The sequence below is a fragment of the Kryptolebias marmoratus genome, linkage group LG17 (genome assembly GCF_001649575.2).
Source record: "Kryptolebias marmoratus isolate JLee-2015 linkage group LG17, ASM164957v2, whole genome shotgun sequence".
NCBI lineage: Eukaryota > Metazoa > Chordata > Actinopteri > Cyprinodontiformes > Rivulidae > Kryptolebias > Kryptolebias marmoratus.
The window spans coordinates 15,706,893-15,734,279 of NC_051446.1; the positions used below are offsets into that span (position 1 = coordinate 15,706,893).

General features: G+C 41.9%; 3 protein-coding genes and 1 long non-coding RNA gene across 4 annotated transcripts; 2 read left to right on the top strand and 2 right to left on the bottom strand.

Moving 5' to 3' along the window:
* Positions 1-97: 97 nt before the first annotated feature.
* Positions 98-11,721, top strand: LOC119617867. The gene is made up of 2 exons (XR_005234303.1): positions 98-204; positions 11,395-11,721. It is a non-coding gene; the product is annotated as an uncharacterized LOC119617867 (long non-coding RNA).
* ppp1cab (protein phosphatase 1, catalytic subunit, alpha isozyme b) lies at positions 8,132-16,104 on the bottom strand. The gene is made up of 7 exons (XM_017436317.3): positions 15,658-16,104; positions 14,769-14,900; positions 12,801-13,031; positions 12,361-12,465; positions 11,444-11,667; positions 10,664-10,798; positions 8,132-10,576 (listed from the first exon to the last, which is right to left on the bottom strand). Exons 1-7 carry the CDS (start codon positions 15,710-15,712, stop codon positions 10,481-10,483), a joined length of 978 nt encoding a protein of 325 aa, XP_017291806.1. The 5' UTR covers positions 15,713-16,104; the 3' UTR covers positions 8,132-10,480.
* Positions 16,105-16,442: 338 nt separating this feature from the next.
* Positions 16,443-23,675, top strand: pelo (pelota mRNA surveillance and ribosome rescue factor). The gene is made up of 13 exons (XM_017434462.3): positions 16,443-16,765; positions 17,113-17,205; positions 18,069-18,219; positions 18,841-18,931; positions 19,323-19,486; positions 20,523-20,583; positions 20,764-20,925; positions 21,009-21,055; positions 21,399-21,472; positions 21,562-21,633; positions 22,377-22,451; positions 22,612-22,643; positions 23,217-23,675. The coding sequence occupies exons 1-13, from the start codon at positions 16,725-16,727 to the stop codon at positions 23,309-23,311; spliced, it is 1,158 nt and encodes a 385-aa protein (XP_017289951.1). The 5' UTR covers positions 16,443-16,724; the 3' UTR covers positions 23,312-23,675.
* A 54-nt stretch (positions 23,676-23,729) lies between these two features.
* LOC108247738 (progestin and adipoQ receptor family member 4) lies at positions 23,730-27,382 on the bottom strand. The gene is made up of 3 exons (XM_017436092.3): positions 26,954-27,382; positions 24,888-25,106; positions 23,730-24,459 (listed from the first exon to the last, which is right to left on the bottom strand). The coding sequence occupies exons 1-3, from the start codon at positions 27,120-27,122 to the stop codon at positions 24,026-24,028; spliced, it is 822 nt and encodes a 273-aa protein (XP_017291581.3). The 5' UTR covers positions 27,123-27,382; the 3' UTR covers positions 23,730-24,025.
* Between the last annotated feature and the right edge of the window lie 5 nt (positions 27,383-27,387).

A 27,387-nucleotide genomic window follows, 5' to 3' on the forward strand; every position in this document is an offset into this window, starting at 1 on the left:
GTTTTATAGGGATCTAGGGGCTCGGGATGGGAGGTGCACCTCACTGACACATGCCTCCAAATTCCAGCATATAGGCTGACATGGTTTTTGGGCGGGTGGGAGACCGTGGGGGTGAAGGTGGGGCTTAAGGTGGAGCAATGAGGAGGTGAGATGGTGGACTTGGACAGGAACTGGAGAACGACAAGGCCTGGACTTGGAAAGGAGGTAATCCAGAAGAGCTTTGGTGCAAGGGGCTGGAGGGTGGGGGCAAACCGGGATGGTAGGAGGAGGAGGAGGTGTGTGTGTGTGTGTGTGTGTGTGTGTGTGTGTGTGTGTAGGTGTGGGGTGGGTGGGGGGTCAGTGAGTGATGGCTCAACTGGTTTCTGCTGAGGAAGGTGGCCAAGTCAGAAAGAAATGAAAACATTTCACCCTAAAAAGAAAAGGCCAGTTTGGTTCAAGGCGGCAGGCGGGTGGAAATCTCCACGAGCTCAGCTCAGCTTCGTGCGTCAGCGTTCAGCGGCATGTTTACAAGCGTCCACGGGTTTTTACACAGATGCTCAAAATAACAGAGACGCCAGAGCTGATAATACACCCAGTTAAATGAGACGTGGGGATGAGGGAGGTAAGAAGAAAGTGAGTGTGTGGGGCAGGAATGATCGCCTGGGGACAGGAATGTCAAGGGGACAGCCAGGGTGTCATCGTATCACGCTGCACATGAGAAGCCTCCCCCGGCTGCAGATGCGGGAGGATCGAGTTTTATTATTTATTTATTTTTTTATGAGGAAGGAGAGGTCTCGGGGTGATGAGGCCCAGCTTTAGTGGAGGCTCAACAAAGTGCCATCCGGTGCGGCACAATGGCCTCTTGTGGTGGAATCAGAGCACTGACTCTGTCCTATCCGTCTTATCTTATCCCGTGGGTCTAAAAGCTCCCAATGAAAGGGAGAACAGAGCTGCTCCGTGCAGGTCTGTTTGATTTATTGTTTGTTTTAAGAGCAGTAAACAGCCTGCTGAGCCCCGCGGGGAGGTCTGATGGGTCTGTAGGCCTCAGCTAATAATCAATACGCCAACAGGTGTTTCTGCACAGGCCGCAGTACTTACAGCTGCTCACATCCGACACACAGACACGTTTCTGGTGTCTTTATCAAAATTATATCAAAGATTAGCATGTTTGCTGTTTAGAAGGCTGGAAATGCCTGATTTTAAAGCTGAATTCTCCAAGTGAGAGTCAAATCAGCCAAAGGTGTTAGTTTTTAGTTAGTCTTTTGCTATATTTGACTTTTAGCAAGCATTTAGCTTCCTTTAGCTTTCAGCTAGTGTTCTGCTTATTTAAGAATTTAGTTAGAATTCTACATCTATTAGCTTTAGCAACTCTGTTTCAGCTTCTTTAGCAAATTTCAGCAGTTTATTGGTCTCATTTCATCGTTTTTCTGTCCTGCAGCTGGTGGTTTTCTGATTGAACCTGCACGAATGGCTGAGTTTGAATGTCAAAAAAACTGTGATGTTTCAGACAAAACGGCAAAACTAGAATGTTGGAAAAACCAGAAATGTTTAAACTCAGGTGGATTTGGTCAAAATGTCATCTGACTCTCTGTAGGAGCTGTGGTCAGCAGAGCTGTAATTTGGTTTCTATCAGTGTCTTTGATTGGATCAAGGTGCTGTAGAGACAGAAGGGCTGCAGCTTCAGCTTCTGTTTAGCTACTTTTAGCTCCTGTTTTTCTCATTTTAGCTTTAGTATCTGTTTTGCTACTTTTAGCATTTACCTACTGTTCTGCCAATTTTAGCCTCTGTTTTATGTTAAATATCTCCGTTTTAGCTGCACTTTGGCAGGAAATGTAATTCTTCTAAATAATATGAAGTTCCTCGGCAGCAGGATTTATTATGGCGATAAATAGGAATTAAGAATCTGACTGTTTGTGATGTGCTTTTTGCAATATTATTACTCAAATGCAATTAATTTGAAACCTTCTCACCATATCACAATTCAACCTATATGCTCTTCTGCAGCTGCAAAGCAGACTAACTGTTGATACATAACATAACCACGGGTCATATTTACACTATATACAGTTTTAACCTATTCGTTACACAAACATGAGCTTCTGCTGCTCCTCCACAGAGAATTTCTAAAATCGGAAAGCTGTTTTTTCTTTTGTGGCAGCTTTCAGGCTTCAGCTCAGCTGCTTGAGCTCCCCCTAAAGATCCTGTTCCGTCAAATACCTAAAACAAGAATTATTTAATGTGTGTTTAAAAGCACTAAGGCGGCTTTTACTCTGATTATTGTTTCAGTTTTTGTCCTGACAGGTATCATGTTGAGTCTGGAGTTCAGTCAGGCGAATTTAAAGATGTTCAAAAGGTGAAACAAGTCAGAGAGATTATCATTAGGCTCCGGATTCATGTTCTACAAGCGTCTTTGTTCCCAGACATGCTAAAACGTTTTTCTATTTGTTCTGTTCTGCCAGAGTCCCATCAGGCCTCAGCTGTCGTCCCACAGCTCTGACCTCTGAGATTTCGGGGGGCTGCGATAGGGGTCGGCCTGTCAGTGTCTCCCTCAGGGCACGGCAGTGACATTTAACTCAATATCCCAGAAGGATAAGGTTTCTGCCTCGCTCCCCTCCATCTTCCGCCTCCGTCTGCTGCTGAAGTGCGAGCAGTCCGTGCGCGCGGGGGGCTCCTGCCGTGCACGGAGCCACCTCTGTCCCTGCCGTGCTAACTCGTCACGCCCTTGTGGCCCCTGGCCGAGGGATCGCCGTGTACCGCCCCGCCCCCGAACCACTCATGAACTTTCATGTTCCCAGCTCTTTACAAGTGTTAAGCACGGTGGCGGTGCAGCAACTTATGCAACTAAGTCCGTTCCCTGCTGACTTGCAGGCCAACAGGCCAACTGAGAGGGACGAGCTGGTCACCTCAGGACGGAAAGATGGGACAGGAGACAAAAACTCATTTGTACCAATAATAAAACCCTTTCAAAAGCTAATAAATATGAAGATGTTTTGTTTTAATGTTGAAAAACACAACAGGTTTTTTAGTTTGTCCTAGCTGCACCTACTTTAATCTATAAACTGAGACAACTTCCTTTATATTTTACAAATCCAAAGCCTCCTAAAAGCTTCTCTGAGCAATGACCTACGAGTTTATTAAAGGCCTAGCTTTCCCTGAAGGAATGCATATCGTCCGCCCGCCTTTCAGGCCAGAGTTTTAGACTGAGATCATCTGATGTTGGGAAATGATTGTAGCCGTTTTGATCAAACCTCGAAAAAAATGTCATGCCACATCACAACATGTCACGCTCAGAGTATGTGTCGTGAATGACTCTCAGCTACTACCACACCAAATCCTAGCACAATATCAGTAAATCTGACTGAGTTATAGCCGTTTGGGGGTTTGCTAAGGTCAATTAGCTGTGGCGACCATCTTGAATCGGGTTGACTCCAAAACTTAATTGCTTCTAGATGTACAACAGATGATTCTTCCCTAAAAGTTTCATTAAAATCTGTCCAGTGGTTCATGAGATATTTTGCTAACAGACGCGCACACAGATAAAACCCTTTGCTTTTGGGCGGCAGTCGCTGACAGTGAGGACATATTCAGGCTGTGGGTGAAGAAGCTCCAGCGTTGGTGTTAGCAGGTTACGGGTTGCAGCATTAGCTAATAGTAAGAATAGAAGTGGCAGCTGAGTCTCTGAATCCAGAATTCCTCCCAGGATATAAATAGAGCAGGTGACACCGTGCTGCGGGCCGGGGAACTGTTTTCATGTCAGAACGCTCCGCTCGGCCTCCCCATGTCTAACTTTCATCCGCTGGGAGAAAATGGTGGCCGGGGAGGGTTCACGTTTGACTTCTTGGTGTCATCTGTAGCCACTCCGGGCCGCGGCGGTCCCGGGTTGTTCGCACCATTCCACACACACACATTTAGGGCCGCAAAGCGTACACCACCGGGGGACGGGAGAGGGAAAGCGAGCCCGCCGGTCGAAAGCACTTTCGACTGGGGATGGCTCTGCGTTCCCACAGGAGGCGAAGACTCATTTGGTCTCATTTGGATAAGGCTCCTCTCTGGGGGACGCAATGTCCAGTTCCTGTCCGTGAGGCTGACACCCTGTCTACTTTAAGACCAGGATTAAGACTTTCCTTCTTGATCAATCCTATAGTTAGGGTTGGTTTGGGTTTCCTGAGCTCTCCTTAGTTCTGCTGCTATAGGCTCACACTGCTGGCCACATTTCCTCACTCTGCTGCAGTCTTTACTCGCTCGGCTGTAATTATTTCTATCATTAAAAACATGATTTTCTTTGTCTTTCTTCCAGTAGAAACTTCACCTGGACCAGTCAGTCCTGATCCTGGTTCTGGTTCTGCTGGAAGTTTCTTCCTGTTAAAAGGGACTTTTTTTCCCTTTCCACTGTTGTCAGAACTAGTTTTTTAACGAAGAACCATCAATAAGCATCGCTACTTAAAAGGCCTTGCATCACCTGAAGGAACGCGGCTCTCCTGCCGCCTTCAGACTAACATCATTTTATGCATGAGCCCGCGCTCAGACTGAATGTCCTGGATAACTCTTGGCTACAACCACACCAAATCTTAGCTCATTATCTGTAAAACCTGCTGAATTGCAGCCATTTTTGTGGTTTTTATGGTGAATTGACTGTGGCAGCCATCTTGAATGTGCATCCAGTGATTACTTCCCCCCACTAATAGATACAAATAATGTAATTATATTATAAATATGGACGTCTGAGTATATTTTAGCAGTGGCTTATTTTCTATTTGTAGTTAAAACAAATCAGACTGTCGTTTCTCAGCTATATTTAAATATCATTATTTGCTGATTTAAACAGATTTGCTGACCTGAAACTACCTCAAAATGAACATTTATTTAAAGTTGTACCCCACGTCTGACTCCTTGTTTTCCCAGCTAAGTGGAAACTGTTCTGTCCTTAATGAAGCAAACCTTAAAATGAATGTTTTGAAAGTTTAAACAACATAGATGTGTTTCAAATCGCTCACAAGTTCCCAAACCCTGGTGCTAAAAGCCCAGCAGACCCCAGAGTGTCAGCCTAACAATATTTGCTGGCACACTTCCATCTTTTAGGCGACTTATATTTCATAAATGACATTCTGTGACTGATGTGTCATAAACCAAATCCTTCTGAAGTTTCATAATAACAGCAATAAATTAAACAGCTCAGGACGTCAGGCCAGCATAGCTGAATGAATGAATATGTACAGTATTCTGTATCGTCTGAAAGATGAACTCTTGAAATTACACAGCATATTCCGTGTCTTGTCTATTTTGGGTACGCTGGTCTTATCTAACGAAAGCGCGTCCTTTGGGTCGTTCAGCTGGAGCTCCTGTGAAGGCTGGAGCCACGAAAACAGACTTCACAACCAAATTTGTGAAGTTTTTTTAAAAAAAAATCGTTTTGGATCCCACTGTATCTGGTGAACCTTCACGCCGCAGGGTCAATGTCACGTTTCTGGCTTTAAGAGTCCCTGAGCAGCACAGAATTTAGAAACCCAATCCCACAGAAGCGCCGCAGTTGGAGCCTGAAACCTCATAGCTACTGACGGAGGACGGGCTGCGACCACCGAGTCTCCATCGTCCCGCCATAAACGTCCAGAGGATTGTCCTTCCAAAAAAGAATGAGCGAAGGTGCTGAAGCATCAGATGTCAGGGCTGCTCGCTATAAACTGACTGAGGTTTCTGCAGGAAGTAGTCAGAGCCAACTGCTGGTCTTCTCACTGAGAAATGGACAGACAGACAGAAGACAGTTGCTTCTGAAGGAGAAGACGACGAAACCACAGAAATGTCTGCACTGACACTGAGCTGGTGAAGCTGAAACGTGCAGAACAACAGCTAAAAGCTAAACAGATCAGAGCACTAGACCAGCTCAAAGTGAAAAGTAGCTAAAATATATGAATAAAACAAAACACCATTTAAAAAGCTAAAAGTAGCAAAAGGCTACCCAGAAGCTAAAAGTAAGAAAAGATTACCTAAAAGCTAAAAGTAGCAAATGGCTAGCTAGAAGCTAAAAGTAGTACAAAGCTAGCCAAATGCTAAAAGTAACAAAAGATGAACTAAAAGCTAAAAGTAGCAAAAAGCTAAAAGTTTCAAAAAAGCTAGTTAAAAACTGAAATTAACACAAGGCTAACTAAAAGCTAAAAGTAGCCAAAGGCTAGCCAAAAGCTAAAAGAAACAAAACAGTAGCTAAAAGGTATCAAAAGGTTAGCTAACTGAAAGATAAAAATAGCATAGATAAATAAATATTTAAAGATTTCCCTGTCTTCCTGTTCTGAGTTAAACTTTGTCCTCGTCTTCCCTCTCCCTGTAAGAGGAAGAGTAAAGTGATGGACGGAGCCGTGTTGATGACAGGAAGACAAATAGAAGCAAAAAGAGTCGGACAAATGCCAAAGAAGGAAACGTGACCTTATCTGATAAATATAGAAGACCCAGAAACAGAGATACAGAAGTCTGTAATGTGTACAACAGCAAACATCACAACTTGCTTTAAAAAAAGTGTCTGCACAGTATACTTATTTCTTTTCTAAATATTTCTGCAACATTCAAAACAAATCGTGTAGTTTTTTACACCGAGCTCTAAAACAAGCAACAACGACACGTTAACCATCAGAATTAAAGCAAGAACAAGTCTTTTTGTGTTTTAGTTTAGTGAGGATGTGTCTGCTGCTGAAGGAATTTAACACTGCCTCCCTGTGGAGAAAAGCAAACACTTTCTCTCTCTCACACACACATATGGCAGCAGGTTATTTAACACAAGATAAAACCATGATAGTGACACTAAGAATGAAATTAATAAAACAGATTCACAGAAAGTTATTTTAGTGATTTTTCTACCTGTGATGTAAGTTATTGGCACAAACGTCTCACCTGATTATACCTAAAAGGTGTACAGAAGCCACAATTTTAAAGACGATGGGACATCTTTCCCTCTGTGAGGCATCTCCTCTTCTTCTAACATCAGTCTGTGAACATCTAGGAGCTGAGGAGAGCAGCTGCTGGAGGTTTTAGAGGGAATGTCGTCCCATTCTGTCTGATGGAGGATTCTGTTTAACAGTCCTGGGTCTTCTTTGCTGGATTTTGTGTTTCTTGATGCATCAAATGTTTTCTGATGCTGAGGTCGTGACTGCAGGCTGCAGGCGGTTCAGTTCAGCTCCTGGACTCTTGCTGCTGTAACAGATTCAGTCTGGGGTTTAGCATCGTCCTGCTGAAATATGAAACGTCTTCCCTGAAAGAAAAAGTCATCTGGATGAGAGTGGATGTTGTTCTAAAACCTGTATATACCTTACTGAATTGATGGTGCTATTCCAGATGTATAAGCTGCCCATGAAAGAGGCACTAATGCACCCCCATACCATCAGAGACAGGCTTTTGAACTGTGTGCTGATAACAGGCTGGATGGTCCCTCTTGAGTATGAAGGATGTGGACTCCGTAGTTTCCCCAAAACAATTTCAGATTTGGATTCTTCTGACCACAGAACAGCTCTCCACTTCACCTCAGTCCATTTAAACGAGCTCTGGTCCACACAAGATGGCGGCCTTTCTGGATGGTGTTCACATCTGGCTTTGTTTTTGTGAAACACACAACAAACTGTGTTTTCAGGAGTTTATTTACATTTTACACAAAGTCCCAAGTGTTTGGGCATTGGGGTTTTATATTTGAAACGCCTAACTGAAGTCATTTTAAATTAAATGTTTTTTAATTTTTACTTAGCGAATAAAGTTGTGACAATACAGCTAGAAATCAAAGGTGAAAGTTGTAGCTGAAGAACAATCTAAACCAACTTCCAAAGCCTAAATATTTTTTCAGTTTTCTGAAACTGGTCAAGTAGTTTAAGATAAACAACAATTTATACCAAAGAGCCCAGTTTTATATTAGGTATATATTATATATTCTCACCTTCTTGTCAGTAGTTTTACTTTTTTTCACTACAAATTTTACTTAGTGATACAAAATGAAACATCCAGAATTACCTGTGAAAAATACAACATTGTATTCCTGTCAGTTGTTACATTGTAGTATTTGTTTCTTTTTTTTTGGCAAACATTAATTAAGTAGATAAAGCGAGGGCCTCTGAATATAAACCAACTGGCTTATGATGGAGACAACGATAAATAAAGAAAACAACAAAAACTGGTCGACAAATCAGCTCAGATTCTTGGTTTATTGGTCAACTTGATGAAAGACTACAAAACGAAGTCACAAAAAATCTCTTTCAAGTAATCAAATCTGTACAAACCTAAACTGTTTGGGGTTTTTTACAGCTCTGGCTCATATGAATCCGAATATGAGTGTGTGTGTGTGTGTGTGTGTGTCTCCTTGCTCTGAAATGTTCAAGGATAATGAGACATTACACTGAAATAAGCAAGAGCCCCCCCCACACACAAACACACATCTATGTTTGAGATTTTACAGTACAGAAGACAAATAAAAACAAAAACACACCCTCCCCTTGAGAGACGCACCGATTCTGCTTTTTTGGGCCGATACCGATTTTTCGATATTAGCACAGCTCTGACCTGCGGGTATTGATTTTCCACCCGTCCATTTCTCTTTACCCACTTCTCTGTGCGGGGGTCGCGGAGCAGCCGTCACTCACACCTAGGGACAATTTAAATGAACACATTAACCCAACGTGCATGTGGGAGGAAACTCCATACAAAGACTCCAGCTGGGGTTTGAACCTGCGACCTTCTTGCTGTGAGGTGACAGCTCTAACCGCTGCACCGCTGTGCCGAACTTTAAAGATTTCTGATTTAATTTAAGAAAAAAATGCTCCTCTGTTGTATCAATCAGTGCAGTCCTGCTGCAGTTTAATTACAGATGATTAACCTGCTGAGTGACAGAAAGCTGTTAATGACAATAATCAGGCCAACAGCTGCAAAAACATTAGATTTTTACCTGTAAAAGGTAAGATGAGATAAGGTAGAGGCCATCAACACTACAAAGCAAGAACAGAAGGGTCTTATATTGGTCAGAGGAATAAATTCTAGTTAAATTGTATCTGCTGGCTGGAAGTAGGCAGCTGCTGTTCAGTGAAACAGTTTGGAGTTTGAAGTGTTTCTATATTTAAAATTAAAAACCATTTAACGGCAGAAGTTCTCTGGGTAATTTGTAAAGTCGGTGCTGTCAGCCTCAGTATTTTATCAGACATTTATTTTCCTAATTTCTGGTTAAATTGAAAATTTGACTCTGTTCAAAGTTAAAAAAAAAAACATCACCACATTAGTGAGCTTTTCTTGTGTCACTTGAAATTTTTAAATAATCCCTTCCACATAATTAGACAGAGGGATTTGCTCTAAAACAGAAACAGTTTCGGTATATCTGATTTATAAGTCAGATTATAGAGACATAACATTTTATTTTTTGTCCACACAACTGCACCACATTACTTTTTTTCTCTGCCTCTAATAAAATAATTTGCAGCATTGTCTAAATATTTTAAAAAAGGAAAAAAAAAAGTTAAATGCTAGATGAATAAATCATTCCTTTATTTTACTGTAACTATCATCCTTTCTGCTGTTAAGAATCAATAATTAAACCTATTAAGAGCAGAGGACACGACAGCAGATTGAGTTAAAAGAAGCAAAACACGGACAAACTGATCCCTGTGCTGACATCTTTGATTAGCATCATTAGCATTGCTAACAGCAACAAGAGCCTCGGTGTCTACCTCAGCTGAAGCTTCCCCAACTCAAAAAGCTGCAAACATCCTGATCCACCGTGTTTCATGACAGCGGGTGAAAACTCTGAGCTGTAATCCTCTCTTCTATCTGCCAAGGTGAAGCTCAAACCGACCGTCAGCTCACATTAAAATCGCTGTTTCCTTCTAACCCCTCCACCTTTAGTTTATCCTGACTTTACCCACCAACGCCCTACAGACAGTCCATCCGGCTAACTTCACGTTTACTCCAGGCAGTCAAAGCGTTCCAAACTAGCAGAGCCCAGCACTGCTGCAGGAAGCAGCGGCTTGCCTGTGCTGCGCACGCTGACCGGAAAACAACCTCTGATTTTAGAGCGTTGACCCGCAGATCACCAATCGAGGCCAGTCAGGCTGAATATCGGCCGGTATCGGTCACAGGCAGACTCCCCGGTGCATCTCTGCTCGCCTCCCCTCCGCTACCTACTAGTACAACACCGTAGGTAAAGTTTTTCCTGTTAAATTTCTCGGTGATCTTCAGTCAGATTACCGCAGAGGCCGAGGCTGTGGGTTCAACATGTTCACTGGAAGGGTGTTCAGAGAAAGGGGGGAAAGTAGAAATCTTAATAATTTTGCACAAAATGTACATGTGATTTGTATGTTCACCTGCGCACGCTCACACACCCACTCAGACAATTCATAACAATAATGCTTTAAGAAGTACAGATAAAAAAAGAAAAAAATAAAAGCCCTGGGTATAGGTTTGATTTCTGGCTGTTTGGTGAAAGAAAGGAGAAGAGAGGTAGAGAGGGCAGGAGGGATTGGGGTTGGAGGTCGAAAGCAAACTACTGGTGTCATTTCTTAGCTTTCCTGGGAGGAGTGACGGGGCGGCCGGTGCTCAGGCCCCCTCCTCCGCCATAAAACAGCTTCTTATCTGCAGGTTTTAGGATCTGCAACGAGAAAATGACAATGAGAATAGGGAAGAGCGACAAGTCCAGTCCAGTCGGGACGGGAAGCCGCTCCGGTGCGGTTCTTACCTGGAATGAGCACATCAGGGTCTCGTCTACGCTCATCATGGCCCCGGCGTTGTCGAACTCGCCGCAGTAGTTTGGGGCGGAGAACAGCGTCACCAGCTGCCTCTTTGCAAAGAACTCGTAGCCGTCCTCGACCACCTGAAAACACACAGGACGTTAGACCGTTTACCTGAAGGGACAGGAGCTACAAAAAGGCATCATCAAACTTTAAACTTTCAATGAATAAACCCATCACAAACACACCTTTGTTACTTATCTAAGAAAATTTTAAATTAATTAAAGAGTCTTTGTTTTGTTGAGTAGGATGAGGAGGGAAAAGGGTTTGGAAAATAAATAAATACCATTCAGCATTTCGACATATTTTCTGATGATTCCACTGTATTACTGTTATTTCTGTTCTGCAGCAGTTCCACATATTTGTGTTGGACTTTTTAGGTGTAAACAATGGCACAAGACTCAGCCTTACTGTAACTTTAAAGAGGAAGTTTTACTCTATCAATAACTTTAATGGAACAACAGAAGTATTATGACAAGCAGCTCCCTAAAAATGACATTTAGCTGCATCGTGCAACAAACTGAATGTGTTTCATCTGGAGGTTCATTTTCAAAAACCAGAAGAAAATTTGTGGTTAACTGAGAAAAATCCAATAAAAGGCTTACATTTCTAACTTTCATGCAGCTTCACACAAACTAAAAAAATGGTATTAAATATTAACCTGCATTTCTTCAAACAGATTTTTTTTTTCAGAGCCCCTCCTCTTTGAATGAAGACATCCCACTGACCTGATGGGCCCGACAAATCAGGTCCATGTCATGTTTGTGGAGGAACTTCGTGACGACGTCGGCGCCGAAGGTGAAGGAGACGCCGCGGTCGTTCTCCCCCCAGCCCAGCACGTCCTTATCTGGGTCGGCCCACAGCAGGTCGCACAGGAGGCCCTGGTCGGGCACGTCGGTGGGGCGCATGACCCGCCTCACCTGCTCCATGGACTGGAGGTCCGGGGACAGGCCTGAAGACAAGAAAAGCAGATTTAAACGCCGGAGAGTAAAGTATTTAGCATCTGTGATGTTTCGGTGTCTTTTTGGACGACCTGAGGCCCAGAACTAGATTAATTTTCCTATTTAGGATGTCGGAAAACAGAAAACAAGGTGAAACTTTTTAAGATCTGCCTGTAAGATAATTTTTTAATTGCACCTAGAATATGGTAAAAAAAAAAAAAAAAACCTGGATTAGAACTTTAAACTTAATTGTGTTTAAGCAAAACCCTTTCAAACAGTAAATGCTTTATCCAACTTTATGTTTGAAGCAGGAGATGGAATCTACCCTCCAGATTCAGTTTCTGTTTACATATTTTGACTCGAGGCACTCACAGACATAAGATAACAGTGACTCACTGAAGCTGCCTTTTTCTCTGAACACACTGTCCATTTTTAGACACGAGTGCCAATGTCTGTGTTGCAGCAGAATGAGTCCGGAGACTCAACAACAAACACGGAGGGGAGACCTAGCTGCCGACTGAGCTATAAAATCAGAGTTAGAAGCACGGCGGAACGATTTCAGAGCCGCAGTTTGTTAAAGTTGCACCTGTGTCTGCTGATGCAGGGAAAAGTGAACATAACTCGAGTCAATAATACAGTCCTTTGACCGTGATGTTGACAGAAACAACAGCACGGAGTTCGAACGCGAGCTCCGGATGGAATACCTCCATGGCAACAGAAGATCTTCTCATCAACAATGGCTGCGACGGGCAAACAGTTGAAGCAGTCGGTGAAGGTCTTCCACAGCTTTATGTTGTATCGCCTCTTACCTGAGGGGGGGGAGAGAACCACAGTTACTGGGTCACAATCTTATCTCGGGACTTATAAAACCAGCTGCACCCAGCGTACCAGATTAGAAACATCTTTTACATAATCCTGGCTCTGTGAAACAGAGAGGCATGTGATTATTCGCTGCTAACACTGCCTGATCACACTCCGTCACCACAAGTCTGGAGGACTGAGGGAATGTCTAAATGTAACTCAGGCTCACAATTTTTATTATTAACTTTTACAAAAGGAAATAGCTACAAATGCGACCCAAATACACAACGATAAAAATACAGATAAATAAACACACGTGTTGTAGGAAAGTTGCAGTACTTACACTCATCATAGAAGCCATATATTCTGTTAATAGACGCACACTCATGGTTTCCTCTCAGCAGAAAAAAGTTTTCTGGGTATTTGATCTTGTAAGCCAGCAACAGACAGATGGTCTCCAGGGACTGCTTGCCTCTGTCTACATAGTCGCCCAGGAACAGGTAGTTGCTCTCCGGTGGAAAGCCTCCATATTCAAACAGCCTCAGAAGATCGTAGTACTGCCCGTGGACGTCGCCTGGAGAGACCAGAGCAGATCGGCTTTGTTTATGGTTTGTCATCGGACTGATGCAAAGCCTGTGGAAAATCCTTTGCGGTGACCCGTGTCTGTGTGTTGTATGAGTGTGTGCGAATGGTTTCATCTTGCTGTGGGGTTTGTGCAGCCGCTTCAAACAACAGCGATTAACAATGAGATTTTTTTTAAATACAGATTTGGCTCTATATGTTTCAATTTAATTAAATTCACAGGCCTAAAATTCCTTGCACATCACTGCCTTCTAGTAGAAGCAGTAGATTTGGTTTAATGCCACGTCAGCAGTAACAGCTAAATCCTAGCAACAAGGTAGAGTACACAAACATGGCTTATTTAAAAACAGAAACTTAAATATCAATACAATTTTTAAATCAAGATTAGGTAAAAACTCCAAATCTTTCTTACTGAGATCCTTTCCCATGCTGTTCTGACAGTAGAAACAGAAACAGTAAAGTAAAATAAACTCCACTGACGAAGCCAGACTACAGTTCTGACATAATGGTGGTTCTTCACCTTTTAATAAAAACACATTTAAACCCAGAGTGACCAATATGGCATCTTATATAAACTTTTAGTGTTTAACTAAGATCATTGTATGATGAGAAGGGATGAAGTTATAGCTGTTTGAGTCAACCCTTGTAAATGATGTCATGTAAATAAATGATCTCATGCAAAACTGAGATCTTGTGAGACCTGTAACCCCTTGGAGTGCGTGTTGAGGATGACTCTCAGCTACTACCACATCGAACTTTACCTCAGTATCAATAAATCTGACTGAGTTACAGCTATTTCTGTGTTGGCGAGGGCTGATTAGCTGCTTGAATTGGGTTGACTCCAAGTGTTAATCAGTTTTAGACGAACATCCAACGATGACTTTCTGAGTTTCATTCCAATTCGTTCAGCAGCTCTTGAGATATTTTGCTAACACAACAAACACAGACAAACAAAAGCAAAGGCTCTTTATCGCCCATCGCAGATTCCTGGAATTTTTTACGATGAAAAGACAATAGATGGTATGAAGAAACACTGAACCATCTGCATTTTTACACAGAATAACAAAGATGACAGTATATCTAAGCAAAATATTGTTTTATGTATAAGAATATGAGTAAGTCTGAAAGATGATATACGTTTTCCTCTTGTGCCACGGTCGAAACTAAAACGCTGCTACAGCAGTGGCACTGGTCCGATGTTATTGTCATGCTGTAGATTTGCACAATGAAAGGTAAGGAACTTGGGCAGAGGAACAATAATTACTACCCAGCCAGTAAACACTACCTCATATCAAGAATGACCAACTATTATTTGAAAAACGACAGCTGATACTCCAGCATAACTCAAATCGAGACAGTTATTTGAACGTGTGAGCTTGTATTTAGTGTGAAGATGACTGTGATTACTTCCTCAATTGCAAACAATTTTTTAAGTAATACCAACTTTATTGGCACAAAGACTCAAGTGGACAAGTCCAAAGAGAGCCAGAAAGCAAAAAAACATGACACTGGCAAGCGAATATAATTTCTGTCCTTCAAGATCTTTCACTGGCAAAGGTCACAGACATGAGCACATATTCTCATCGTTTCGATTAAATATTTGAAATTTCAAATCCGTGGAAGTCTAATATAAGGTTTTCCCCATTTTATTTACAAACCTACAACAACTGCGAGCGCAAACGGCTGCGTGAGAAGTCCCCCGACAACAAAGAAAACAGCCAAGCCTCACCGCAGATCTTCAGGGGGGCCTCGAGTTCGAGCAGGATCGGCTGGCTGAGGAAGATCTCCCGGGACTTCAAGCAGAGTCCGCGGATTTCATTCTCTGTCAGCTGAACATTCTTACCAGGTCTGGAGCCTTTCACTTTGGGGAAACAAAGACAAAACCAAACGGAGAAAGTGTTAAACATCAGAGTGGAGAAACACAGAAAGGAGACTCGAGTTTGTTTTCATTTTATAACCAACCTAATCGGTCGTAGGTGGGTTTTAATTCACTCGGTTCGTGCAAAAAAAGGTTGACAGTCACCATACACAACACTCAGTATAGTTGCTATACTTATTTTTATGTGCACAATCAATAAAATGTAGATTTTCTTCTAATTGAAGTGCTTTACAATACACAGATCATACAATTATAGTACTTAGACCTATAATATATCAATAAAACATTATATTTTGGAACTAATAGTAACAAATCTAATCCTCTTAGGACTTATTGATAAACAGGATTGGCACATTTGGGTTTTTTTCATGAAATTTAAAGAATTGAGAGAAATTTTATATGTAAATGCAAAAGAAAATATAAGAAAAGGAGGGAAAATTTGATCTTTTTTTAACACAATACGTTTCAGACAGCAAATCTAATGTGCACCATTCCAGTCTTTCGCCTATCAAAGGACAACGATTCAAACTCTAGCAGAGAATATTAGCTTAAATGGGTAAATGTTAGTAATTATTCGTTTATTGCGCTAAACCAAATCAATGTTAGCTGCCCAGCACAACTTAAATCGTGCGCTTCGTTTCTGAAACGCCAAGGATGATCAACTTGGGAGCTTTTCAGCGGCGGCTTCCTCCTTCTCCTGTTAGCTAAAATGGCACCTCGGCGAAACACCGAGTCTTACCTTCGAGCAGACGCTGTATAATGGAATCGATGTTCAACTTGTCGGCTTCCGCCATGTTACTTTCCCTTGTCGTTGTTTTTTTATTCGGCTTTAGCAATTTCGAGACGTAGTAGTGGTTGTAAATTGTCCGCCGAGTTGCCGCTGGCTCAAGTTGTTTGGTGTTAATCGGCTATCGTTAGCCCGCTAGCTGGCTAACCTTGGGGAATAATTGGCAACCTCAAAGTGTGAGGCCGAAGGCTGAATTATCGGACGTGTGATGGCGGACATGTGCTTGCGGAAATTTAAGTTAGTCGACGACTTTGAAGAAGACAGCCAAATGCACTTTTTAAGTGCTTGTATTTCCTACCGCGGATGCTAGCACCATGCCATCGACAAAAAAAAGAGGTTAGACGAGCTTTAGCCGAAAAGCGAGGTTGAACGGAAGTTGTCCGACTGTTTTTGCGCTGCCATTGGTTAGAATTTCCAAGGAGGCGGTGCATGTGGTGTCTAATCTGCTCTTGGATTGGCTGTCGTCAATGTACGTCAGCATTTACTGAGCGCAAAACCGCAATGTTAAAAGAACAGCTATTCTCGAAAATTAATCGAGTTTTGGTCGCTGAGAAAGTCAGAATTTTTTTAATGCTAAATGTTAAATACATGTATCTACATATACTGATTTCTTTAAGCTTTGTAACTGCTGCGCAGTCGCGACACCCACGAAAGTGACCAAGATGGAAAGGATTGACGTATGTCGGTATGACGCAATGGGTCTATAACCATTTATACGCCGGCGAATTCAGCGGAGTAACTAGTAGGCGGGGTTTGATACTGTTTCACACTGGAACATAAGCTCCCCCCTCGCCGCTCGTCATCGCTTCTAGCCGGGTTTCGCACCGGCAGACCGGTGAGGAGCAGACCTTTGTCTGAGCGCCTGGCAACACGAACCGAGTGATTCATTCCAAAGTTGAGAGATGGCTTAGCTTAGTTTGCGCTTTCATTTAAATAAAAAAAATGTCTGTAACTCGGTTAAATGTCAACCTCTTTAGTTTAAGCTAATAGTCCTGTTCATAGTGTATGATACTCCAACAATGAAGCTGATCAATAAGGATATAGAAAAAGACAATGCCGGGTAAGTGAGTGAATGTGGTAGCTAATGTTAGCATGCTATTTTGTAGCTGACTAAACGTGTCAGCGTAATAGCTGTAGGTATTTAAACCTACATTTACACTAGCACTAACGAGGGAAGCGTGTATAAATGTTTTACAGAACATAAAATATTACCAATTGTGTTTAAACTCACCTGCTTGAGCATTAAGTAGGTTAGCAACTTGTTTTGTAGTTTATGTAGTAATAACTGCATCAGCGTTATCCCACTATCTGCATCATGGGTTCTTAAGAGCTCTTCCTCATTTTAACTTCATTAACTAAATTATACCCATTAGGGAACTATTTTAATGCCTGCAAACACTTCTTCAGTCAGGTGACTTTGACCCCAGAGGAGGCAGAGGATATGTGGCACACCTACAACCTGCTCCAGGTGGGGGACAGCCTGAGAGCCTCGACCATCAGGTAACCAGTAACTTCTTACATGGGAAGATGAGCCGTGATACCTTGTAATCTACATCTATTTCACAAAAGATGTTTGGTTTGAGGTGTTGTCGATCTGGGAGCTCATATGCTGCACAGTATTTCCACAATTTAAGGATGTTGCAGGATCAGTTTGTGCAAAGGATTCCAGGAACTGTCAGACACAAACTGTATGTGGGTTTACCGCTGGTTTTGTCACATCCTTTTATTTTTTACAACCCTATCAATCTGAAAGCAGTGCCATATTTCCGTAAACTCTTCTGTCATTTGCACCGTCTTTGCAATAAAATCATAGCGGTCTGTGATATTTGTACCACAAGACTAAAACTGATGATGGTGGGGAAAAATGACAAAGGAATCTTCCAAGTTCCTAAATTTCACTATTATTTCAAAGTTAAATACCACTATAACATCCCTGTTTTTGTAATTTCTTGGCAAGAGATCAGTTTTTGTTTCATACAAACCTCCAGGGTACTCATTGTAGGTATTAAGGTGCAAACATCAGCTGTATGTGGATGGTTTGGCTAAAATAAATCTGCTTTGACCTGAAATTTATCTTCTAAGCCATTAAATGTGTTCAAATCTGTCAGTTCAGTTCATTTATTGTCAGTTTTTTATACATCACACAAAAATTAAATCATTTTGCCACTTACCACTCAGTTTACACAGAAGAAAACAAACAAACATCTAATTGTTAAGTCATGTTACAGTCTAACTTCCAAAATCCAGTAATTTCTCCTCAGTCACTGATTTGAACTTAGTCTAGCTTTCTGCATGTTTCGTTCAGTTCACGCGTAAAACTGGACCTTTGCCTAACAACTGAAGCCTTCCTCTTGGTTTTACAGAAAGGTGCAGACAGAATCCAACACGGGAAGCGTGGGCAGCTCCAGAGTCCGGACCACCCTGACATTATGTGTGGAGACCATCGACTTCGACTCCCAGGCCTGCAAGCTGAGAGTAAAAGGCACCAACCTCGAGGAGAACCAGTATGTCAAGGTGCGAGATTCATATCAGCCCTACGGATGAAAGCGTGAAGTGGGTGACATGGGCAGAAAAGCTAATCTTTATTTTCTTTGTTTTTACATAAATTTAACGAAACAGTGCAGCTTTCCTCAGTGGCCGGGTTTGCTGTGGATCATTAGTGGTTGTTGCCACTGAAGGATGTTTTAGACACATCTGTGTAAATGAGTTTGACTGTACCACAATCATTTCCTTTCATAGTCTGTTAAATAAGACAACAGCCCAGTTCTTTAGCTGTAGTTTTCTGATTGTGTTTGGAGCTGGTTCACCCCTTTAATTCTAACAGTTCTGTTACAAACATGACAGCATGGACCGGTTTGTTTATTACCTTTCTTTAGTTGGACATACTTCAGTTTCTCAGTTTGTGAACTGTTATGTCCTTGTGTTTGTCTGTTTAAGGTCATAATGTTCAGCTGTTTGAATCCTCTCACTTTGTGCTGCTTCTGTTTTAAGAGAAAACTTGTTCACATTATTATAGAAAAGAATGCATCACCCAGAGCTAAGACTTGTGTTTGTTTTTATTATTATTATTATTATTACTACTACCAAGGCTCACGTGGAGGTAAAGGCTGCCTGTGATGCTGTTGTGTTTTTCAGATGGGAGCTTACCACACGATCGAGCTCGAGCTCAACAGGAAGTTCACTCTCGCTAAAAAGTGCTGGGACAGCGTTGTGCTGGACCGAATCGGTAAGCAGGCGCTTCACTTGAACTCTGACTGCAGCCACAACCTCTTTCTCACTTAATCTGAGCAATCACATCAATACACACCAACCAGCCATGTGATTATAACCACCTACTTACTATTAAATATGTCTACCTTTAGCAGTAAAACAGCTCTGACCTGTCAAGGTCTGCTGTGGTGTCAGACATCAAGCCATCAAAGCAGAACCAACTCAGCTTTTAAAAGTTTACTTGTGTCCTCGCTTGCATTAAATACTTTCTGTGTATTTGTCAGGTTTCTGTAATGTTCATCAGTTATTTCATGTTCTAGCTGAATGTTTTTTAAAAATAAATGCACATTAGAACATTGTGTAACAACAGGAAGTTTGATCTGCTTCTTGGCTTGTCCGCCCTTTAGAGCAGGCATGTGATCCAGCCCAGAGGGCAGACGTGGCAGCTGTGGTCATGCAGGAAGGTCTGGCCAACCTGGTGCTGGTGACCCCTGCCATGACTCTGCTTCGGGCCAAAGTGGAGCTCACCATTCCTCGCAAGAGAAAAGGAAGCTGCAGTCAGCATGAAAAGGTCAGTCCTCATGCCGTATCAGGGTGTGTAAACACCGCCACGCCCTGATTGGACGGCTTCTCTGACGTGGATTTTATTGACCCGAATGCCAAAGAAATAAATGTTCTTCCTGGATTTACGATGGAAACATTTCTAAACTGGGTTGTTGCTCATGTCTGCTGTTCAATATCACCATATTATTAAAGCAATGATAAATAATAATAATAAAGGATTTTAGGGCACAGTTATTTAAATTTATCTTAATGGAAAGCAGCAAATTGATCTGGTCGATGTGATTGTGCTTTCCTAAATCAGGATTTTAAAGATGGATGCAGGATTTTTTTCTAGTTTCATCTGCCCAAAGCATAAAAGGTTTGTTGGATAGCAGGAAGTGTCCAGAGGTAGGCTGAATCTGATCCTGATGTTTAAAATAAAGCAGTTCTGGTCTTTGAAAAAGGGGGAAAAACAGAAATGTAAATTTACAGCTTTATTGTAGGAAAATTAATTCTTCTTCTTTGAATTTTTGACACTCTTCAGATAATTTTTGAAAAACTTTTTTCTGATATCTTTAACATCTGCACCTGCACAGCAAACTAAAAACCTTTAAAGCACAGAAATAGGGGAAAAAAAACTGTTTAAAAAACTAAAATAAGAAAATAGAAACATGAGGAGCTTGAGCTGATGGTAGGTGGGTACTAATCTTCTTTATCTTGTGTCCAAACTAAATTACTCATCTAGTTTTGCATCTTTTTTTTGTATAAATACCTCAGTCTGAATAGGACAACACTGGCTGAATAAAAAACATTCCACAATATTTCACATATGAACTGATATCATGTCATATTTTTATGAATAGACGTCCACAGTGCTGCGCACCAAACTGCAGTTTTAGAACAAGATATGTTTAAAAAAAGGGATTCAATTTGATGTTTATTTACATAATAATGTCACAAGACTCTTTTTAGTGTAAAAATGCTCATCAGTGAGGTAAAGAACCCAAAATGGATGCGGTTTTGTTCTGTAAATCCTAGTTTGAGATCAGATTTCCTGTCTGCAGGCGCTGGATCGGTTCTACGAGGCGGTGATGCAGGCCATTCTTCGCCACATTAACTTCGATGGTAGGACTCTGACTCGTGCCCTCTTACAAAATGCTCCTGTTTTCATCACATTTCCCATTTTTTTTCATTCGTAGCTACTGTCACAGCTTTGCTTTAAGCTTCTGACAGGATTGTTTTTCCTTTTAAAGAATCCGATTGCTTGTTTACGTTTTGGTTCCTCTTTCCTTTGGTTCCTGTTAGTGGTGAAGTGCGTCCTCGTGGCCAGTCCGGGCTTCGTGAAGGACCAGTTTTACACCTACCTCTTTAAAGAGGCGGTGCGGCAGGATAACAAGGTCCTGCTGGAAAACCGGCCCAAGTTCATGCTGGTCCACTCGTCGTCGGGTCACAAATATTCCCTGAAAGGTACGAGCTGCTTCCTGCTTCGAGCAAACGGGTCTTCGAGTCTCGTCACAAGCCAGAGACCTAACGAGACACTTGTTTTACAGAAATCCTTTGTGACCCTGCCGTGACGAGTAGGCTTTCTGATACGAAGGTAACATCCCGTCATTTATTATCTTCATTCATAATCCCAGATTAAAAAGAGATGAAATTTGGTTAAAATCAGACAGAAACAAAAGACTACAGAATCCCCAGATTCTGCTCTGGTATAAATCTCATAATAAAAGATGAAAGTTTAAATGATGTTTAATATAATAAGTCGTAAAAGATGTTTATTAGCTGCTTACATTAGCTTCTCATAGTTTACATTCCGTGTCAGTGGAGTTTGTAAAGTGAATCCATCGCCTCAGATTAATAATCTGCACAGGCTTTATGAGTCTAAGGTTGGATATTACCCTTATTGTGGATATTTTTACATGTCTGACCCGAACTCTCAGGCAGCCGGAGAGGTGAAAGCCCTGGAAGATTTCTACAAGATGCTTCAGCATGAACCCGACCGAGCCTTTTACGGGTGAGACGAGACGGACCAGAACAACCACCCGAGGTTCACTCATTCACACTGAAACCCGACAGCCTTTCCCTCTTTTTCCTCCTGCACAGAATCGCTCACGTGGAGAAAGCGGCCGACGCCCTCGCCATCGACACCCTGCTCATCAGCGATAAGTTGTTCAGGTGCGTCCTGCTGTCGTGGCTCTTAAAGCTCTGCTGGCTTTAGGATGTTCAAACCACTAGTGCATCTTTTATTTTGACTCTGCGGTGGCATCAGCCATCTTCTGCTGTGGAGCAGCAGCTGATCTACAGCTGAGAGGAAGCGGTGAGGTCAGCTCATCAGGAAGGCCAGCTCTGTCCTAGGATGAACCCTTGACCCAGGGCAGGTGGTGGGAGACACAAGAACTGGGGCATAAATAACAACACTGTTGGACAATGTCTCCCACCCAGTGTGTGATGCAGCTGCGGAGCTGCGGAGCTGCAGAGCTCCTTCAGCGACAGGCTGCTGCCTCCTATGTGCACAAAGCAGCGTTATCATGGTTCCTTCCTCCCAGCAGCTGTTAGTCTATAATCATCACCGCTCCCAACAAACTCAATAAGTGTTTACATCTCTGCTGTCACTTCTACAGTTTTTTCTTTTTCTTGCTAAATACACACACGTTCTGCATTCTTTAAAGTATCCTACACAGTTACACATCTCTTTGAATCTGAGTATTCTGACTATTTTACAAACTGCACAGTATTTTTTCTCCTACGCTGTAAATTTGCCTTTACTGTACAGTCGCTTATTCATATTTGTTTTTTTCTTCTGTATCTGCATTCTCTGATTTGCCCGTCACTTTGCTGCTGGTACACCTGAATGTCCCCACTGAGGGACAATAAAGATCCTTTCTGTTCTATATTAAGTGTTTTCCTTGTGTGCTCAGACATCAGGATGTGCCCACGAGGAGTCGTTATGTTCGGTTGGTCGACAACGTGAGAGACAACGGGGGAACTGTCAGGTAACTTTTACCACAAGCAGCTATAAACACATGAAGATACAGCTGTTTGAGTATTTTATATGAATGTATTGGGGTGTACTTTTCTTTTATCTGGTTTTAAATGTAGATTTATTCATCCAGTGTTTCTGAATCATCCTGATAAGTTTTCTTTTTCATGCAGAATATTCTCAAGCCTTCATGTGTCCGGTGAACGTAAGTAACTAAACTCTGTAATATTACTTATTTTACACCGCTGTGAGCATCTCCTTATAGATTAAAGTGGGTGTAATTAATAGTTTGAAGCTGACTGCACAGCTCTGTTTGAAGCATTTTAATGTTGTTATGGTCTTGATTTGTTTTGACTGACTTACTCCTCCGCTATAAGAAGAAATATTCAATTTATTGCACCTTCTGGGATCAGAACAGAGCTGACTCTGGTCAGCTTTAAAAAACGATTTAAAACTATTATTGTCACTTGTCATCTTCAATTGTTTTAATATATTACTGCCCCCTAATAATTATCATCCTAGAATAAAGGCAGAATTATGCTTATTAGAGGTTAATAACTCCACTTAAATAACTTTATAGTTCTGACCAATTTATTGGATCTAATCTTGGTGAAAGTTACTTTACTTTTCTAAGTACAGTTAGTGGGTAACACAAACCACTGCACATGAAGGGATGGTGTTGCTCAGCTTTAATTTTAATTCAAAAATCAACTTGAACTCAGTTGTTGTCGTCATTTGGCGTTCTGTAGTGAACAACTAGCCTGAACTCTCTCCTCAGAGCTGACTCAGCTGAGCGGAGTGGCGGCCATCCTGCGGTTTCCCATCACCGACCTCTCAGAGCCCGAGGACGACAGCAGCTCGGCCGAAGACTGACCAGACAGTTTTATTCAGAGCGAGAACAAAAAAAAGACGATGCGTTCTTACTTACAGCCACCATCTTAGTGATTCCTGTGTTGAACATTGACGCTGCTGTGGTCGAGGTTTCCTGCCTCTCCGTCATCAGCACCTTATGCCTTCCTGAAGCGGCCATACTTTCACACAATTGGACGTATTCTCCAAGGTTTTCATGCTTTTGGTCTGAAGGTGTCTTCCAGAGGTGCAGGGTTAAATCTGATGAGAAGTTGCCAAATTCGAGTGAAAACAAATCAACTTTGTAGCAGCAGAACTAACCCGCCTTTATCCAGTTGTACATACAACTTACTTTTCTTGCAAATAAACATCATAAGCACGAAATTAATACCTGTCATTTCACTTTGTCACAATTCAAGTCATGCATGAATTGGAAACAAGATTTACAAATATATACTTTATTAGATCCAGTTCTTTCATTTTCAGTTTGAAGACTTTGTAGTTACAGGTCGCACAACCCCAAAACTACTGCATATCAACAAACAGTAAATCAAGTATGCTCAGGATTTTTAATTTAATAACGCAGCGTGATAGTTCCACAATAATAAGTGCTGTTGGTTCCTTTTATTCTCCTCTGGCAAACTGTCAAACTTCTAATCGGCTAAGACTAAAGTGCGTTTTTGCAGACAATCAGAGCCAGTCAGAGCCGCCCGGAGCGTGAACGGGCTGCTCCTGGTGTCACCCGGTTGGACACTGGTAGCTTTTAACCCAAGCTAAGTCCTCCATCGTGCCCCAGTGCAGGTAGATGATGGAGCAGACGACCATGACGTGCATTATCTGGTGGCTGTTGCCCCAGTTGTCGAACAGGCCTGGGCTGAAGCGCTCGGGGATCTGGATGATGTTCACCAGCCCCCCGAGGACAGCCAGAGTGTCCATGATGACGAAGAGGCGGAGGGAGTCCGGACTGCCCACCCCGTTTCCGTAAACCCGGAACAAGAAGAGGACGAAGCGGAATAACGCCTGCCAGACGAACGATTTAAGCCGCAGCACGTTGGTGTGGGCCGTGGTGGCGCAGTAGATCCCGTAGGCCGAGAGGACGACGTAGACCAGCAGGGCGGTCTGCTGCACCGCGGGGTAGCAGAGGAGGGTGATGTAAATGATGGGAAGTGCCCCTGAAGAGGAAGGGAACAGGAGGGCGTAAACTTTCCAGAGCAGAGGTTCATTTTAGATTTGCAACGTGACTTGATGAGGCAGTTAAAGTCATTTCTGACCATTTATTTTCATCCTAAGACTCAGTTTCTTTGTGCAAGAGTCTGATTTAAAAATAAAAATGCATTTAATTCTGCTCCTGAAAAACACACAAACATCCTTTATTCTGATTCTCCAGTTATGTGGAAGCCTACCACAGGTGGTTGACATTTTGATAAAATGAGACTAATTATAATGAGTTGAAACACAGACAGACCATTCGCTGTCAGAAAACATGAAAAATGGAATATTTTGTTTGTTAAATGTAATATTCGTCAAACACTGAGTTAAAAAGGAAAGAGTTCAGTTAAAAGCATCAGAAGTCGTACTAACTTCTTTTTTGCGACATTACCCAGTGTGTTAACTAGGCAGACCCCAAACATGTCGAGCGAGAGCAGAGTGTCGTACACGTGCTCGCCTCCGACGTGGTTCATGAACAGGTGGTAGAGGACCGAGCCGACGGTGGGGCTGAGGCAGGCCAGGTAGTGGACCACGCAGATCCAGGTGCTGTCCACCTCCATCCAGGGGATCCTGCAGGGCAGCAGCACCAAGAACAGGAGGAAGGGGATGCCTGGGGCCACGGGAAAGGGGGGAACAAATAAAGGAAAAGAGATTAAATTCAAGTTTGTCCAAGACAATACATTAAAATAATACCACATATCGACAGGGCTCTGTGACTTATGACCTAAAGAGACATTTCTGCTCATTCTCTTACTGAATTAAATTTGTTCAGAGACACAAGATGTGCTTAAAGCTTAAAATAAAACTGTTTTATAAATACTACTAATAAAAACTATAATTGAAGACATGAAAGCATAATAAACTGTTTGAATTGAATTAATTTCTACACATTAGGATAAAAAAAGCAGGTGTTTGTTGATACTGCCTTTAATCAAACATTTGGAAAAATGTAAAAGTACAAGTATCCTACTTTAAAATAAAACATAAGCTTTTATCCTAATAAACATATTTACATTTGTTAGATGTTTAATGATGATTAACAAAAACCAAAGATTGTTTAAACTTGTAGTGGAAGTTCTTATTAAAAGTACTCCTTTCTATTTTATTAGAGTGATTTAGCATATTTTTGTAGAACACTTATTTTAATAACCAACAATAAAGTAACCTGTGAAACGTGGACAAATCTGCGCTTTGTGTTTTCCTCAGATGTGTTTTTTTTCTGTCAGATTTCAGAGAAAAACCTTAACCATTTGGCTTTAAGTTAGATTAACAACATGGCTAACAGCTAATACACAAAGTGATCACTTTCTCCTTATGTTATTTGTATCATGTCACATATTTGCAAAAATGTTGGATAGAAAATCTGCTAAAACTCATCTTTTCTGTTCTAAATATTAATTTCCATATTTGTTTTGATCAAAGCTACAAAGAGACACATATGGCTCGAGAACCGCAGTTTGCAGAGTCTTGGTACAGCTCTTTAAGCCAGGGACTAATGAACAAACCAAAAATGATTAAAAAAAAATACACATTCTTTATAAAATAAGAATGCACAGTAAAATCCTAATTAGAGTAGCTGTATAAACTGTGTTAAAGTTAACAGATTAGTTTTTAAGCCATTGTTTTACCTGGAATTTAAAATCCAACCCATAATAAAAAGTAAATTTGTGTTATTGTTGTATTAGGATCTCTCATTTTTAGCAGACAACTGCACAAAGTGACTTAAAGCAAAAATAATTTAGTGTTTTCACATAAAAAATTGAGGTTTGCAGAATGTTTACTGGTTTGTTAAAGGGACATTTCCAGTATTCATCTCCTGACGCAGAACAGGTAACGAATCAAAATGTTCCTCTTGGTTGATCAGTCGTTTGTTCGAAGCGCAGAGGAACCTGTGCAGTACTGCGGTAATAATACCCTTCACTTCCCCTCAGTAAGAGTGTTACTGTTAATGAACTTATGTGATGACTGAGGACGAAGCCGGGACAGGAAGAACGTGCCTTCGGACGTTTTAGGCTTCACAGTTTTCAGGTCATGCCTTTTAAAGTCCATCTCCTCTTGGTTTTGCCCAACAGAAGTCAGAGGCAGTTTTGTTAAAATACAGTCTGATGTTCTACCCGAGCCGCTCTAGGAATTTAAAGCGAACAGCAGCCATCACCTTAAAGACCTGGTTAACTGTTGGATATTTCCAATTGGGATTCCCAGGGCAGATTAAGCTAATCCCCCATATCCTCATTACACTCCTCGTCAAGGATGCTTGTAATTGGTCAGAAGTGAAAGTAGTGGACACGTGGTGACCGGCTTTCTTTCAACCTCCATTTTTAAAGAGACTAACAGCTCTTCATTAACCTTAAAGATGTACTTTAAAACAGTTTGCACTCTTTCTCTGACACTTTGACATTTATAATCTAAACGAGACACAGAAAGAACAGATTTGAAGGTGTTTAAATCTGGATTTACCATGGGTGTAAATGTTGCCCAGCTCGTTGTGCATGTAGAAGAGGCTCCTGAGGCACTCCTGAGCCGTGGACACGGGCCGGTAACCCGTCAGGACGTACTTGTTGAACTGCAAGTGCGGAGGGGTCTTTGAGAAGTCCAAGAGACGAGGTCCTTGGTAAAGCACTGTCATGGCTCCACGCACCTGGTGCCCTGTTCTACAAGTTCCTCTACATTTACATCCTAATAAGAGGCTGTGGAGGTTATGACGGGGAAGTCTTGTCCCCAGAGACCCATCGCCGGACAGGTGCAAGATATAAGCACACAACCTGTTGAGCTGTCCAAGTGGCACGGTTGAGAAGGACCAATCAGCAAACGGCTCGTATTCCTAATCTGGGGTAATCCTTGCAGAAGGCCATGTGCACGGCTGCAGGTTCTCCTCCTCATTGTTAATGACT

Excerpts from the sequence above, each read along its gene's own strand:
- pelo (XM_017434462.3), top strand. The coding sequence starts at position 16,725 with ATGAAGCTGATCAATAAGGATATAGAAAAAGACAATGCCGG. Across the intron at positions 16,766-17,112 it reads ATAGAAAAAGACAATGCCGG|TCAGGTGACTTTGACCCCAG; the intron begins GTAAGTGAGTGA and ends ACACTTCTTCAG. Across the intron at positions 17,206-18,068 it reads CTGAGAGCCTCGACCATCAG|AAAGGTGCAGACAGAATCCA; the intron begins GTAACCAGTAAC and ends TTGGTTTTACAG.
- LOC108247738 (XM_017436092.3), bottom strand. The coding sequence starts at position 27,122 with ATGACAGTGCTTTACCAAGGACCTCGTCTCTTGGACTTCTCAAAGACC. Across the intron at positions 25,107-26,953 it reads GGGCAACATTTACACCCATG|GCATCCCCTTCCTCCTGTTC; the intron begins GTAAATCCAGAT and ends CCGTGGCCCCAG. Across the intron at positions 24,460-24,887 it reads CTGCCTAGTTAACACACTGG|GGGCACTTCCCATCATTTAC; the intron begins GTAATGTCGCAA and ends CTTCCTCTTCAG.
- ppp1cab (XM_017436317.3), bottom strand. The coding sequence starts at position 15,712 with ATGGCGGAAGCCGACAAGTTGAACATCGATTCCATTATACAGCGTCTG. Across the intron at positions 14,901-15,657 it reads TATACAGCGTCTGCTCGAAG|TGAAAGGCTCCAGACCTGGT; the intron begins GTAAGACTCGGT and ends GTTTCCCCAAAG. Across the intron at positions 10,799-11,443 it reads TGATTTGTCGGGCCCATCAG|GTGGTCGAGGACGGCTACGA; the intron begins GTCAGTGGGATG and ends GTGTGTTTTCAG.